Raw genomic sequence first — 16,773 nt, forward strand, 5'->3', positions numbered from 1 at the left:
CCCAGCAGTGGAATTGCTAGGTCAAAAGGCAGTTCCATTTTTAGTTTTCTGAGGAAATCCCATACTGTTTTCCACAGTGGCTATACCAGTCTGCACCTCACCAACAATGTACTAGGGTTCCCTTTTCTCCACAACCTCTCCAGCACTTGTTTGTTGGTTAGTTTATGATGGTCGTTCTGGCTAGTGTGAAGTGGTATATCATTGTGGCTTTAATTTGCATCTCTCTGATGGCTAGTGATGCTGAACTTCTTTTTACATGTCTCTGGGCCCTGTGTATATCCTCCTTGGAGAAGTGTCTGTTCGGGTCCTTTGCCCATTTTTTATTGGGTTGTTTGTCTTTCTGGAGTGGAGTCATACAAGTTCTTTATATACTTTAGAGATCAAACCCTTGTCCAGAGTATCATTTGCAAATACATTTTCCCATTTTCATTTTACTGAATTTTTTTTTTCTCCATGCAGAAGCTTTTTATTTTGATGAGGTCCCATTTGTTTATTCTTTCCTTTATGTCCCTTGCTCTAGGGGACACATCGGTGAAAATATTGCTGCCTGGAATATCTGAGTTTCCTGCTTATGTTCTCCTCTAGGACTTTTATTGTGTCACAACTTACATTTAAATCTCTTATCCACCTTGAATTTATTTTTGTATATGGTGTAAGCTGGTGGTCGAGTTTCATTTTTTGCATGTAGCTGTCCAGATCTCTGAGCACCATTTGTTGAAGAAGTTATTTTTACTCCATTATTTATGCATCTGCCCCCTTTGTCAAATATTAACTGACCATAGAGACATGGGTTTATTTCTGCGTTCCCTATTCTGTTCTATTGGTCTATGTTCTTATGCCAGTACCAGACTGTTCTGATTACAGTGGCCTTGTATTATAGTTTGATATCAGATATTCTGATCCCTCCAACTTTGTTCTTCTTTCCCAAATTCCTGCAGCTAAGGGAAATAAGCCAGGTGACGAAAGATAAATACCATATGATCTCACCTATAAGTGGAACCTAATCAAGAAAACAATCATGCAAGCAAAATATAACCAGAGAGATTGAAATAAAGACAAACTGACAGTAACCAGAGGGGAGGAGAGAGAGGGATAATGGGGGAAAATAGAAGAAGGGCTGTCAAAGAACATGTATAAAGGACACATGGACAAAGCCAAAAGGGGGTGGTCCGGGGAGGTGGTAAATGATTGGGGGGAGATGGAGACAACTGTATTTGAACAACAATAAAAAAATAAATAAACACTAGTACATTGGTAGTATCTTTAACAATAATTTAGAATATATTTACCCTTTTTTTGTTTTCTGCACGTTTTATATTCAGTCTATAACTCAGACAATACTGCTTTATGTGAAATATTCACTAGAAACCTTTCTAGGGTTGGCATCCATCTGCTATTCAGACTCTGAGTAGAGTTATTGAACTAGCTATGAATCCAACCCGTTTCTTTGACAAAACTCTCTGTTATATAACTTTCAAACCTCATTACTTTATCAAGCAGTATTCCAAAGAAGACAGAGATGACCAAAAGGTACATGAAAAGCTGCTCAATATCATTAATCATCAGGGAAATGAAACTCAAAACCACAATGAGATATTACCTCACACCTGGCTATTATAAAAAACACAGGAAATAACAAGCGTTGGAGAGGATGTGGGAAAAAGGGACCTCTTTCACACTGTTGGTGGGAATGTAAACTGGTACACTATGGAACACAGTATGGAGGCTCCTCAAAACATTAAAAATATAACTACCATATGATTCAGCGATTCCACTTCTGGGTATTTAACCAAAGAAAATGAAAACACTAACTTAAAAAGATACGTACACCTCATGTTAATTGTAGTATTATTATAATAGCCAAGATACGTAAACAATTTGTGTCCATCAATGGATGAAGAAAATTCCACAAAATGGAATATTATCCAGCCACAAAAAAAAAAGAGCAAAATCTTGCCATTTTTAACATTAATGAACCTTGAGTGTATTATGCTGAGTGAAATAAGTCAGAAGAGGAGGACAAATACTGTATGATCTCACTTATATGTGGAATTAAAAAACGAAGAAATAAGCTCATAGAGAACAGATTGGTGGTTGCCAGAGGCAGGGAGAAATGGGTGAAGGGAGTCAAAAGATACAACCTTCCAGTTATAAAATAAGACCTGGGACGTGATGTGTACAGGTTAGTCACTATAGTTAATAATACCATATCTCATATTTGAAAATTGTTGAGAGACTGAATCTTAAAAATTCTCATCACAAGGAGGAATAACTTCTGTAACCATGTGTGGCGACAGATGTTAAGGAGATTTCTTGTGCGGATTTCATGATATATAGAAATGTTGAACCATTGTGCTCTGCATCTGAAACTAATACAATGTATATGTCAGTTAACCTCAATTTTAAAAAAAACTTATCAAGTAATCATGGACCATCTGATATATGCATACCAGCATGTCAGGCCTTGGCATGCAAGTCAGAAAAGACCTGTTTCCATATAGTTTGGAGGTGCTGATGGTCAGGCACACCAATGTTTGGGTTATAACCGCAAGGTGACTGGAGGAGCCAGGTGATGGCAGGAGCACAGGAGACAAGGCAGCCTAATTCTGAAGGGTCCGAAGGAGTTTGCACTGAGAGCAGGGATGGGGTGAGGAATGCTGGGGAGCAGAAGTCTGGACCTTCTGAGTCTGTATTTTCGCTGTTCTGTTTGAAAATCACTCTGCTAAAGAACCAGAAGCAGAATGGTAGCTTAGTCCCTCATTAGGTCTACTTTGGGGATAAATGTCCAAATGCCTTCCCTTTTTTGTTATTCTCACACTAAAATAGCTTTTTAAAGTGTTCTGACCTCTTCCATAATAAAACCACCAAGGACACAGGACTTCTATGTTATTGGACAATCAAAACCAGAGTATCCCAAAAAACAGTTGCTTAAATTGTTCTCATCACTGCTTCCTTTTAAAGGGGGGGAAAAAACCTAATAGATCAAAAGGAAATTAAATGGGTGGGAATAAGCTCAGGTAAAATTGTTAAGAATGCACTGTAGCCTCCTCCCTCCAGTATTGCAGCCTTGCCTTTCTTTTCCAATTCTCCACTACACCACAGTATATGCATCCTAAGTCTCAGATACATCCCTACCCCTCCAGACCTGTCCATTGTCTTCTCCATAGTTTCATATCTGTTAAACTCGATAAAACACAAGCTAGCAACAAATTGTTGATGCCCAAATAAGGACTCCAGATGTAAAGACTCCAATGAATAAGGCTATAATAACCAGAGCAATGCTTTCTTGAATCCTATCCCATCGGCAGCTATTCTTCTGACCCATTAATTGTTAAGTGAACCCAGCACATATTTTCCATTTGATTTACCTTCCCAAAACATCCAGCCCAATAAGCTCTACTTGAACCAGGCATCACTATATGAGATGAAAGGTAAACAAAGAAATTGGCATGTAGGCAGCTGGTAAATGCAGACTTGTAACCAAAAGTTATTTTTTTTCATCTTGGACTGATAGGGACAGATGCAAACTATATGGCTGTAGATTTTTCATAGTGTTAATTTTACTAGAAATGACACTTGGCATAATCAAAAGCCAAAACTTAACTGATTCAAAGTTATGTTCATAAGATGCGATGGTCTTGATAAAGGAACTGATACCTTTAATGATTTTATTTGGTTTTGTTTTCCTTTGGAACCAGGTTATTCAGAGAATATTCTACACAGTGAACAGATCTTGGAGTGGAAAAATTACTTCGACAGAGATAAGAAAAAGCAACTTTTTGCAAGTATGCCTCTTATTGTAATCCACATATCAGGAACAATTTAAATAATATTCTTACTTCATTTAACAAGTATAATATTTGAGTGCTTATTGTATGCAAAGCTCTGTCACTATTTTAAGTCATTAAGCATTTACCAGACACTTGGGATGTGTTGGGGAGAACAAAGATGAATAAGAAGGGATTTTTACATCAGCACATGCACTGTGGAGCAAAAGAGAAGTGCACAGCCATACCTGATTTGCAAAATATCACAGAAGTGTATAATAAATATGCAAAGAAGACTTCACAGAAGGACTGATATGTGACCTTGACATTGGAGATATCAGGAGTTTACCAAGATTAAAAAAAAATTAGAAGAAAAGGGGATTCCTGATAAAGAAAGCTGCATAAGCAAAGGCTCAGCATGAGAGTACAATATCATGCTCAGGAACTGCAAAAGTCTTAAGTGGCCAATCCACAGAGAGAGCAACCAGTGATGAGGCCTGAAGGGTGAGATGGCTCCGGGTTGGGAAGGTCCTTGCAAAAGAAATAGAAAAATTTCAGCTTGATCCTTTCAGCAACGACTCTTTACTCAGCTCCTGCTAGAAAAAAGTACTAAAAATTCCTTTTAAGAAAGAAAACATTTCATTCAATTATTTTATTTATTTTATGAGAAAGTGTTGACCACTAGTGGGAACCTCTTACTGAGGTAATCTTCATGCCTGATTGTTCAAGTTTCTATTAACCTGAAAAAGGTAGAATTGTTCACACTTGAAAATACATGACATATATTATAAATGAATTATACTAAATGAAGTTTAGGTTAATACATTAGACAACCTTATTTACTCTTTTTTCCCCCCATCTTTATCTGGAACAAAGTAATGAAGACTTGACAAAATTAACAGCCCATAATAAATACACAAACTTTGTGTATTCTAAAATGAACACTAATCATCACAGTTATTACTAACATTTATTGATGCCCAGTGCATGTCTGGGCTCTCAATAGGTAATATGGGATGTGTTGAAATGACAATAATTTCATAGAAGAGGCCTTACACCTCACATTCCTAAGCACCAGAGTTTGTAGTTTCTGGGTCATTATTATAATGAATAATTTTTTTAATTATGATAAAATTTGAGGCCCAAGTATGGTTGAATGACTTAGACAAGATCAAACAGAAAGTAAGTACCTGAATTGGAAAGAGAACCCAAGTGTTGTGCTTCCAAGAGCATGACTTATTTTCCCCTCTATTTTCTTCCCTACCCCTCTCTTAGCCTTCCTTTCAGTAATGACTGTGTGCTCATAAAATATTCTAATAACATGAACATACCTGGAATAATAATCTGAAGTCACTGTTTATCTAATCACCCTGCCATTTCACCCCCTGTGGTTTTATATATATGTACATGGAGTATATAGTTTTGTGTGGCTGTTTTTTTTAGTTTTTTTAATATATGTGATCATACTATTTTGTTAACTTGCGTTTTTTGGGGGGTGGGGTTGTTTTTGTTTTTTGTTTTACTTAACAACATGTCAACATTCTTTTCATTCCCATTCAAATAAATCTTTATCATTCTTTTAAGTACTGCATAATCTATGGCATGAGTATACCATTTGTAATTAATTACATATTCCTCTACTGATGATGTTCAAGTCATTTTCATACTTCCCCTGTACAGTGATGTAGTGAACATCTTTGTACTTTCCTCTTGCTTGTATATGAGTAAGAATTTCTCTAGAATAGACTACTGGAGGGAAAATGCTTGATCGAATGATGTGAGTATATTTCCTTCTAAGGGCCTGTACTTGTTCATACTTACACTTACATACTCATCAACAGCAGAAGTTACTCCTCTTTTTCATTTTATGAAAATGAGAGCTCCTGCTCAAGATTTGTTTTATTGTACATATTCTGCTTTTTACACATTAAAGAGCATTTTATAAAATAAAACATTACAAGCAAATTTGGAAAATAGAAAAATCACATATTATCACAATACAACTAATATCATTTTTATATGTTATTCTAGTCTCATTCATGTGCATATTTGGAGATTAGAATTTTACATAGTTCTTAGCGTGTACAATTGTGTATTGTGTATTTTGCACTTATCACAGTTTTCCTTTATTTCTATGTAGACTTTATAATTTTTACTAGATGCATAATCTCCCATTGAGTAGAATTCCCATAATTTAATAATCTATGTTGTTTTCTTTCAATTTGACAAGTCATTTTCTTTTCCCAGTATTTACATTTTAGAAAATATTTTTTATCAAAGTAATATATTTACATTATGAAATAGTCATCTTTGTCCCTTAATGTTTTTTACCTTGAATTCCATTTTATTTTCCCATAATATTGACACATGTTTTCTTTCCATTGAGATTTAGATAGTATGTGTTTTTCTATCTTTATTTTTTCCATCTTTATTTTTTTTAACTGTTCTTTTAAGTTTTATTTTAGACTTACCTCTACTGGACAGCATATATCTAGCTTTGCTTTGGGGGTTCGGTTTTTATATTCAATTGGAAAATCTTTTGGTTTTTAAATTTTTTTTAAAAGATTTTCTTTATTTTTAGAGCAGGAAAGAGAGGGAGAGAAACATCAATGTGTAGTTGCATTTCATGCGCCCCCTCCTGGAGACCTGGCCTGCAACCCAGGCACATGCCCTAACTGGGAATCGAACCGGCAACCCTTTGGTTTGCAGGCCAATGCTCAGTCCACTGAACCACACCAGCTAGGGCTGGAAAGTCTTTTAATAGGGAAGTTTAACTCATTATCTTTATTGTTATAGTCAATATAGCAGATATTATTTGTCGTTTCATTGTCTTTTTTTCTATATCCTAAGTTTCCTTTGCTTTCTCCTTTCTGAATCTTTCATTTCTAAAAATGTCTTATTTATCTGCCCTTAGATGATAATTTGGCTAATTTTAAGAGTTCTGGTTTCAAAATCATTGTTTCTGGTTTTTCCCCTAAGGGTGCACAGTGAGTCAGGGGAGACCCAGTTTTACTTACAGCTCAGGACTCTGAAGCTTTGTTCCGCACCCCACCGTGCTTCTATGATGGGCCATCACACATCATCACAATGGTATACATAAGTCACCTTTATGGTAAACTTCATTTTATTACAAAACCAAGCCCTATCTGTGGATGCCCACTCTTCATAATAGAGTAGATGGTCACTTTGCCTAATCACTTTGTTAAGTGATGTTAATCACTTAACGTCACTTTGAAGTTCAAAGGGATGTTAGTATATGGCCATGTAACTAAGCCTGTTGTCTAACTGTTCTGTGCTTGCTGGTCTGGGGACCCCTGATAGGCTGCAGCCCCTTGGTGATGGTCCTTTCCTTTCCTTGCTACTAAATCCTCCATAACATCTAACCCTTTGCTAAGCATATTGCAGAGCTCATAAATGCTTACAGATTGATCAGGTGATTAAAGGGAGGATGAAGCTGCCTATTAAAGTTGCCAGCTGAATAGTATTGGAAGTCCTCACCACAGTGATCAGACAAGAAAAAGAAATAAAAGGCATGCAAATTGGAAAAGAGGAAGTAAAACTGTCAGTGTTTGCAAATGATATGATAGTGTACATAGAAAAATCCCATAGACTCCACCAAAAAACTACTCGACCTAAGAAGTGAATTTGGCAAAACAGCAGGATACAATATTCAGAAATCGAAGGCATTTTTGTACACCAACAATGAAATATCAGAATCAGAAATCGGGGGGAAAATCCCACTTGCTATAGCAACAAGAAAAATAAAGTACACAGGAATAAATCTTACCAAGGAGGTAAAAGACCTGTACTCAGAAAACTACATAACACTAAAGAAAGAAATTAAGGAAGACACAAATAAATGGAAGCATATGCAGTGTTCATGGATTGGAAGAATTAACAACATCATACTGTCCATACTACTCAAAGCAATTTATAGATTCAATGCAATCCCTATTAAAATACCAATGACATATTTCACAGATATAGAACAAACATTTCAAAAATTTATATGGAACCATAAATGATCCCAAATTGACTCAGCAATTTTGAGGAAGAACAAAGTTGGAGGTATCGCAATACATGATATCAAACTACACCACAAGGCCACTGTAATCAAGAGTCTGGTACTGGGGGAACAGACACATAGATCAATGGAACAGAATAGAAAGCCCATAAATAAACCCATGTCTCTGTGGTCAATTAATATTTGACAAAAGGGACAGATGCATAAGATGGATTAAAAACAGCCTCTTCAACAAATGGTGCTGGGAGAGCTGAAAAGCTACATGCAAAAAAATGAAACTCAACCACCAACTTAACACCAAACACAAAAATAAAATGAAGGTGGATAAAAGACTTAAATATAAGTTGAGACACCATAAAAGTCCTAGAGGAGAGTGTATAGGCATGAAAATCTCCATAAAGAAAAGAATAAACAAATGGGAGTAAGCAAAATAAAAAGCCTCTCCATGGCTAAAGAAAACATCAGCAAAATGAAAAAGGAACCAACCAGATGGGAAAATATATTTGCAAATGATACCTTGGACAAGGGTTTGATCTCCAAAATATATAAAGAACTCATACAACTCCACTCCATGAAGACAAACAACCCAATTAAAAAATGGGCAAAGGACCTAAACAGACACTTCTCCAGAGAGGACATACACAGGGCCCAGAGACTTGTAAAAGGAAGCTCAGCATCACTAGCCATCAGAAAGATGCAAATTAAAACAACAAGATACCACTTCACAGCAGTCAGAATGGCCATCATAACCAAATCAACAAACAAGTGCTGAAGAGTTTGTGGAGAAAAGGGAACCCTAGTACACACTGTTGGTGGGAATGCAGACTGGTACAGCCATTGAGGAAAACAGTATGGGATTTCCTCAGAAAACAAATATAGAACTGCCTTTTGACCTAGCAGTTCCACTGCTGGGATTATACCCTAAAGAATCCTGAAACACCAAAAGAACTTAGGCACCCCAATGTTCGTAGCAACACAATTTACAATAGCCAAGTGTTGGAAGCAACTTAAGTACCCATCAGTAAATAAGTGGATCCAGAAACTATAGTACATTTACACAATGGAATACTACGCAGCAGAAAGGAGGAGCTCCTACACTTCACAACAGCATGGATGGAACTGAAGAGTATTAGGCTAAGTGAACTAAGCCACGTGGTGAAAAACAAATACCATATGATTTCACCTATTAGTGGAACCTCATCAACAGAACAAACAAGCCAGCATAATATAACCAGAGACATTGAAATAAAGAACAAACTGACAGTAACCAGAGGAGAGAGGGGAGAGGATAACGGAGTCATCAAGGAACAGGTATAAAGAACACATGGACAAAGCCAGAAGTCGGTAGGATCAAGGGTGGGAGGTGGGGATGGATGGGGCAGGGGGAGTGGTGAGGGAAATGGAGAAAACTACTTGAACAACAATAAAAAATAAATTTTAAAAGAAAGTAAAAATGAAAAGAGTTTTAATAATATGTATAATTAAAGTGTAAAGCATTAGCTACATGGTTAAAACACTAGATTTTAAAGTAACAGTTTTGTCATTGGTGTTTTGTTTGTTTTTTAATCTGTGGTGGAAAAAATACTGTTTATGGCTTTTTTTTGTGGGTGTGACAATAAAAACCATCTGTAAGATGTTAAAAATAAATAAAGTTCCCTGTTGATACTAAACCCAAAACTTCTAATTCAATTTAAAATAAAAATTTTCTAAGTTCAGTATAATGACCAAAGCTGAGTTTTCATAATTTTATAATAAATTTTCTTTATTTATACCATTCCAGACTCTAGCCCTTTTGGAAGAAGAGGAAGATATAAACCAAATCACAGACTACTTTTCCTATGAACACTTTTATGTTATTTATTGTAAATTCTGGGAACTAGATAGTGATCATGACCTCTACATCAGCCAGGCTGATCTATCCCGATACAATGACCAGGGTGAGTTTCTATAGATGTTTAGACTTAACTGTTTTGAAGAAGGCAAGAGTTATATAAATTGTCCCCACTCATTATGGGGAATTCTCATTTCTTAAATTCTATACTCTTTAAAGGACCAAGACTTTTTAAGTGAAAATACTAATTTTTTAATTTAGAAGGCAAGTGTACAAGAAGGGTTTTGGAGGTAAGTAAGCAATTAAAGTCTTAGTTTTGATGAACTGGAGTCTCTGAAGTAATGTTTATTTTCTGATTATGAATTGAATAAGATCCACACCTGTGTAAAATTTATTTGAAAAAATATGTATACACCTTTATAAATTTCTTATTTTATAATATTTATACACAGCCATGGATGAAAATAATGTTTCTAACATGCCAGTGTTTTCAAGGACACTGATAAAAACATACCTTTTGGAATTTAGTTCTAGAAAAGATTTTGGTTTTTGGCTGATGAATTTTGTGGGCTTTCATTTGTCAAAAAAAAAAATTATATATCACCTACCCTTTTTGCTTCATGTTTACCAATAAACTTAGAACCTATTACCTACTGATTTAGTATTTTAACAAAGCACCAAGATACATTGATTCATTCTTCTCTTTCAGTATTGCCCCTGTTCCATTCTTAAATGTCTTCTCGGGCACTGTTGTTTTTTTAAATCAGTCTTTTGTCTTTTAGATGCAGCAGAGTACAAACCTTATATAAATGCATTGAATTTTACTTCTGCTATTTGGCATATTTGTATACATCTTAAGAAAAGGTTCATTCTATATGATGTCAAGTTTTATAGAACTTCCATATTTAAGAAAAGAGTCCTACCTCTCAAATTCTCAGGTGCCAACCAGGCATTTAAAGGAAAATACTCAAATATACTTCTAGTGTATTTGCATTTTAGTACTCCTAACATTCCTGTCACCAAAATAGCACACACAGATGGAGATATTCATCGGGTCAGCTTTATTAGTGATGTACCTTCTAATTACCAGTGGCCAGGTCATCTGTATGTGAGCCAGTCTCCCGAGGTCATGAGAAACCCTGTGGGCTCTAAAGCACCCTGTCTAGCTAACATAAGCATAATTCTCCGTATGTCCCAAAATATAGCATATCCACACACAACTCACATAGGCACGTTAAAGGGATGAAGTCTGGAAAAACAGGCATCTAGGCCTGAATGATAAAGGGGCCCCTGAAACTATGTAATTGTCCACCCTCCAACCTATCCTTAATGGAACAATACAGTCTTCAGTTTTAGGAGGCGAACCTTCCAAATCTAAAAAAAGACTTACAAAAATACATTAGCTTTGGAATTAAATATCCCTGCCTTTTCTATACCTCTTTTTTTCTATATAGTTCAAATTATTAACCCAATAAACCAAAGTTCAAAGTCTAGAGGGTCATTATATAAGCTTTGATATGTAGCCAAACGTGGCTGTACTGACACCCCATATTCTCAACATTCTTCAGCCAAGCTAATTTACCTTTATGTTGACTGTACATAACTTTATGCAGAAGAGTTAGATGCTGATTGCTGCTTACTCTCTAATGACCTTATCATTGGTTCTGAAATTTTAGTGTGCATGCCATTGTCTGGGGCACTTGTTAAAAGAACAAATTTCTGTCCTCACCACATCCCTAGGTCTGAGATCCACTGTCATTTTCTTTTTTAAAAAAACTAATGGTTTTAGTTATTTTGAACCCACAATAAGGTATGCTACTCTAGAGCAGTGATCTTCAACTAGTGTGCCATGGCAGGCACACTGGTATGCCTCAAGAATTTTTAAAACATGCAATAGCCAACTATCTAATCAGGGGTACTGACCTCTTTTCCCTTAGGTTGCCAAATGAAAAATGACAACAGCCAACAAACAATAGCCATCCAGTGTGAATGAATCAAAATTGTACCTCCTTTATACCTATTTTTTGTCAGATCAGCAAAAAATATATATATTTTTTGGTGCACCACAGAATTTTAGTAGTTTGTTTTCCTGTGTGCCGTGAAATGAAAATGGTTGAAAATCACTGCTCTAGATTATCTAGGATCTATCATCAAAAGCAACATACTATCCTAAGATAAATTTGCTTCTCTCTTTGAATAAAACACTGATGAAATTTCTAAAAATTATACATTATATCATGTTATATCCTGGGCTTTTATAGGCTGAGAATATAAAAGCTCTATGTTTATGGTATGTTTTGGTATCTTTTGTAAAAGTCTACCTGAACACATTCTTCATTGTTTTATTCAATATCCCTTATACTAGGAGCTGATGATCAGTTCCCCCTTGAATTGAGTGCTAGGATAAAATTTGTCTTGTTTTAAAAGAAAAGTTGTCCTTTTAGGTAACAAGAGCAATACAACTTCTGTACACTTTATCTTAGATATCAGGATATCCAGAACTTGGTGCTCAACTATATTAATACATTCCAGCTGCCGGGCACATCTATTAGTTTGTTTTTTTAAAATTATTAATTGATTGATTGAGCAACCTCCAATTCTTATTTCCAAACAGTATAAATTATGCACAAATAAAATTTTAAGTACTCATATTCCCTCATGGAAGATTATTATGTTTTAGCTTATAGCTACTGAAAACAAATTTGCCAAAAGTACTGCCTTTATGGAGCATGTTTTTAACTAGCTTTGTACTTTTTTACTTATATTTAGCTTCATCAAACAGAATTATTGAAAGGATATTCTCTGGGGCAGTAACAAGGTAAGAAAAAGCATAATTTAAAAATAAACAAGTAAAATTGTAACAAGGCTTCCTGCATAACTTAAGGGTGTTGTAGATCAGATAATACCCTACGATACATATTATAGTCATGGCTTCATACAAAACAGTAGTAATTCTTTAATATATGAGCATTACCCCTTTATCTAAATACAGGTAGCAGTATTTGATCCTGGTGATTATTTGCACTTAAATTACAAACGAGATTTTTTCCTACATATCTGCAAATGCCTTCTGGTTTTACCCTCTAGGCCTCTGAAAACAAGGTAGACCATGAAAGGGGTTGCCCTTGTGAGGGTGCCAGCATTCTAATTTTTTAAAAATTTAATTTCCAAAGGAAGATATTACTTTATTTCTTTGTGTATCATTCTACTGAATTTATCTGAGTAATTTCTGAGGAAACTTGATGTGTTTTGTCTTTCTTTCCCAGGGGAAGAACAGTACAGAAAGAGGGAAGAATGAGCTATGCAGATTTTGTTTGGTTTTTGATATCTGAGGAAGATAAAAGGAACCCCACCAGGTATGACTTATGTTTCCTTTGCCAAGATGTTAAACACATGAACAAGGCTTGAAAAAGTCATGATGCGTACCTAGTGAATGCCTACTCAACCAGGTGGTACCAAGATGAATTAGACACAGTCTCTGCCTCTCAGACTGAATCAGAGTCCCACAGCATATCAGGAAAAGTGCTGTTACCCCCATAAACAGAGGTGTAGTGACATGTGAACTATCCCAAAGGGTAAGGAGGGCTAGTAAGCATTTATATTGAATGTGGAAATAGACACTGTGAATTTCTGTTTTATGACATTTATGGCACAGTAGTGAATAGGAGAGGGAAAGAAGAGCTAATTGTGAATGAAGCCAGTATCAACTTGATACCAAAACCAGAGAATCACATACAAGAAAATAAAACTGCAGACTAGCATATATTATGAAGATAGACCCAAATATTACTTCCAAAATACTAGCAACTCGAAGTTCAACTTCTCAGCTTGTCAAGCCCCTCTTCCAAAATCAGCAGATGCCCCAAGGGAAAGAGTATCTCAAATGCTAGGCTCTCCTCTCTGGATTTCCTTTTATAGCTGGCCCCCTAATTTTTCACTGCCCTGTTAATAATCCATGCCTTCAAACAATTTTTAATCCAGATTTCCTTGGGGGGGCGGGCAGGGGGTCAAATTTAACCAAAACTCTTAGTTTATCACTACCAGAAGCAAAACCCTTCAGATCAACTTTTCATGCCTTGGGATTCATAACTGGATCTCTAACTTAACAAAATTTTGCCAAAAGAGGTTTTTTGAGTCAAAGGGTTTCTTTTGTGCCCTTTTTCTGCCTTTCATGTTGCCTTTCTCATACCTAACAGCTAAAATATTGTTAAGGCATTATTCTTTGCCAGGTAACAAGTATTTCATACATAATGATTTATTTAATCCTCATATCACTGAGTTTAGGTATCAGCTGTCCCATTTTATATTTGGGGAAAGAAGTTCACAGAGATTGTACACCTAGTAAGTGACCTAGCTTGGATTCAAATCGAGGTCTGTATGACTCCAAATCCTGGGCTCTTTAGCACTATGTAAAATATAGCTCATGATACAAGACAGCATGTTTACATGTCTGTCTTCTACCAACTAGGCTGTGGAATCCCTAAAGATTTTTTTTTTGGTGTTGTGAAATTCCTACTGCTTAAGAGACTCAAAATTAGGCCAATCATAGAAAAAAGTAACTCCTAATTTTGACTTGTTGATATTTATTTCCTTGGCACCTACTAGCACTTACTAGCCAACCCAGTATATTTGTTTTCAGTGCTTTACGTTGCTTTCCTAAAGCAGAATATGAGCACAAGACCATCAAACTTAACTTTTAACATAATGAAGAAAATATCCTTACATCAAATCAAACTCTTATTTAACAAAATGTAGTAGGTAACACTGCAAAAATCAGGTTTGTGGCTTATGAAAGACATGGTGGAATAAACAAGTTTTGTGAGAGAAATGATACATTTACTAAAGTATGATGAGTGCTGTGTAAAATAGTGCAAGTTCTCACTTAATGCTACCAATAGGTTCTGTGACTGTAAGCAAAACAACCATAGACTAATTGATATAAACAAGAATTAAGTTCCCATAGCATTTCATCAGCATTATAACAAAACAACGTTGAATGAAATGAAGTTAGTTATTCAAGGTCCTGTTGCACTGATTACAAAGTTAGGATCTTGAGTCTTTCCTATGCTGGCTCCTGTCAGGGTTAGACATAGAAAGTGTCTTTGAGTAAATTCTTTTTTGTTGACAGGCTCTTGCAACCCTCTTCGTGTGTATCATTTAACCGCCCTTCACTCTTGGTTTGTATCATGTTCTGCTTCTGCTTTGGTCTTCTGAGTAGGTGTTCTATCCACCATGTGATTCAACTTTGTGTCTGAGGGTCATCGGCCAATGCCTTTAAAGGTAGTAGGTACTTAAACATGTATACTGACTATGCAAAGGAATATACATTTAGTTACTTCCTAAGCAATAATAGAGTTTCCTGTAACTTTCTTCAATAGCTTATCAGGGGTGAGAAATCTCCAGGCCAGAACTTAATTTTATTCAGCCTGAGGACAAGGGTAAGAAGCAATCTTGTTTATGTCTACAATTGTACAAATACAGTTTACCATGAATATAATTACACTTTAATACTGAAAATTGGTGACAGATACAGCAAAAATTTAGTAACGGTTCTCTTTGGGTAGTTTTGCAGTTTTTGTTTGTTTGTCTATTTTCAGTTTTCCTATCATGAACAGTCATTACTTCTAGACTCTGAGAAAATGTTACCTTTGGTAAGAAAAAAAGAAAATCTGAATTGAAAGAACTTTAGAGAGTATTTATTATTTCCAATAAGAAAACTGCCTCTGAACATACCATGTATGTGTTTAGCCATCCAGCCAGCCCTGCTTCTAAACTTTCAGGAACAAATAATTATATACTGAGGTACACCGTTTTAATTAGCTAGCTTTAAGCCCTAGAACATTACATCAGTTGTACATTGATTGTTTTTGTGCTCTCTAATACCTAAAGAATTATATTTGATTTATCTACCACATGATATTCTCAAATATTTAAAGGTAGCTATCATGAGACTTAGGCAAATATTGAAGCAGTATAATCAGTCTTTGTATTCTAGCTTTCTTTTTAGAATTCAGATATAGTAAGTCTGTTCAAGATTTATAATGTTTTATGTAAAAAAAATTGTACAATGTAGCTAAATATTTTTGTTTCATTTCTTTGATGTAAGGCATATGAACAATTGTTTGAATATCACATGTTAAAGTCAGGTATGGCACAATGGGTTATGAGACCTGCTTTCCCCTCCCATTTGCCTTGTTCCAAGTTCTTTGTTTTCAAGTTACTTTTCTGATATTCATAGGCAAATATTTAGTTTTACTAATAAGCATCCTGTGTGAATGTATTAAAGAAGCCACTGTGTTTTAGTGTTATAGTTTGCAGAAATATAAAGCTTCATTTCTAAAAAACAAAACAAAACAAAACTCTCAGATGTTATATGCCTGGACGTCACCATGGCCAAACTCTGTGATCTCATATTCATTTGATCCAATGAATGACTCCTCTGTTTTTGATGGCAACATTAAACATCAAGGTGGTACAGTTTTTATTAACATAATGGGGTTTTTTTGGGGGGAGGGTAGATTTTACTTTTTTTTTTGAGAAGGGGGAAGGGAGGGAGAAGGAAAGGGAGAGAAACATCAATGTGTGGTTGCCTCTCACGTGCCTCCTTACTGGGGACCTGGCTCACAACCCAGGCATGTGCCCTGACTGGGAATTGAACCAGCAAGTGTTAAAAGTTCAGTTTGTTACAATAATGTAAAATTTATCTTTCTGAATAAAGATGGACACATCTTAGTCACTTACTTGAAAACCATTAATAGTCACCACTTATTTTCACCTTTCTTTCCTCAAAGGGTTTTTTAAAACCATTAAAGGCATGGAGGTTCTTGATATGTCTTAAAGCCTACAAATGGGAATTTAATCAAGGGTCTCAGAGCATTTTCTTGGGAAGGTTTACTTTGCCATAAATCAGTTGATCTTTATAGAAAAATATTGTTCCTTGTTACCAATTAATGTTGTTGGCTTTATATACTGTGATTAATAGGTGGCATGGCTATACTTGCTACCATGAGTGACAGTGCTAAATGATAACATAGCCATAATAAAGTGTGAACAAGCTTCTGGTGAAGACAGCAACTTAACCACATGTACTTTTGGCCTCTCTTGAAATTCTTCTAAAATGACAGTAAAGAGGTTTTTCTTCAAGGAATATA

The 16,773-nt window shown here is 35.6% G+C and overlaps 1 protein-coding gene across 3 annotated transcripts in view; it reads left to right on the forward strand.

Annotated features, from left to right (window-relative positions):
• The window catches only part of PPP2R3A (protein phosphatase 2 regulatory subunit B''alpha), a 174,033-nt gene that overhangs the window by 109,086 nt on the left and 48,174 nt on the right, over positions 1–16,773 (forward strand). For all 3 annotated transcript variants that reach the window (XM_054595294.1, XM_054595293.1, XM_054595295.1), the window contains 4 exons: positions 3,699–3,785; positions 9,572–9,728; positions 12,392–12,440; positions 12,889–12,978. In XM_054595294.1, the coding sequence (XP_054451269.1) occupies positions 3,699–3,785; positions 9,572–9,728; positions 12,392–12,440; positions 12,889–12,978 (383 nt within the window). The remainder of the gene's footprint in view (positions 1–3,698; positions 3,786–9,571; positions 9,729–12,391; positions 12,441–12,888; positions 12,979–16,773) is intronic.

The sequence above is a fragment of the Pteronotus mesoamericanus genome, unplaced genomic scaffold (genome assembly GCF_021234165.1).
Source record: "Pteronotus mesoamericanus isolate MK-2021 breed Mesoamerican mustached bat unplaced genomic scaffold, CSHL_Meso_final scaffold_54, whole genome shotgun sequence".
Lineage (NCBI taxonomy): Eukaryota > Metazoa > Chordata > Mammalia > Chiroptera > Mormoopidae > Pteronotus > Pteronotus mesoamericanus.